This window comes from Apaloderma vittatum, unplaced genomic scaffold, assembly GCF_000703405.1.
Source record: "Apaloderma vittatum isolate BGI_N311 unplaced genomic scaffold, ASM70340v1 scaffold29077, whole genome shotgun sequence".
In the NCBI taxonomy this organism is placed as follows: Eukaryota; Metazoa; Chordata; class Aves; order Trogoniformes; family Trogonidae; genus Apaloderma; species Apaloderma vittatum.
In genome coordinates, this window is record NW_009724986.1 from 1 (window position 1) to 398 (window position 398).

Here is a 398-nt window from a genome sequence, read left to right on the forward strand (position 1 = left end):
AGGGGGTTGGACTAGATGATCTCTGGAGGTCCCTTCCAACCCCAATATTCTGTGATTCTTTCCCTGAAAGCCTCCTAACGCATCTCTCCGGGCAGGCAGAGGGACGGTGCAGTCCCTGGGGACACAAGCCAAGTCCTCACCTGATGAAGAGGGTGCAGAAGATGAAGATTATCAGCCCCAAGATGCTCGGGGCGTCCCAGGCGGCTGGGTGGCTGTCACCGAGCCGGTGCTGTTCCTCACCAGCAGCGTGGGGTTACAGCTCTGGACTGGGGAGGGGACACACAACATTTCAGCCCCTAGAAACCCAGGGGAGCAAAGCACCCACCCCAACACGTGGTCCCGCTCCGTGCAACCCCCTCCCGAACCCGAGGCTGTACCCTGCTCACCTGGTACATTGG

At 60.1% G+C, this 398-nt stretch overlaps 1 protein-coding gene across 1 annotated transcript in view; it reads right to left on the reverse strand.

The window, feature by feature from the left end:
- Positions 1-140: 140 nt before the first annotated feature.
- The window catches only part of LOC104276438 (serine incorporator 2-like), a gene marked incomplete at its 3' end in the record, with an annotated part of 1,401 nt that continues 1,143 nt past the window's right edge, over positions 141-398 (reverse strand). The window contains 2 exon segments of the mRNA XM_009872746.1: positions 141-201; positions 204-308. Of these exon segments, the coding sequence (XP_009871048.1) occupies positions 141-201; positions 204-308 (166 nt within the window).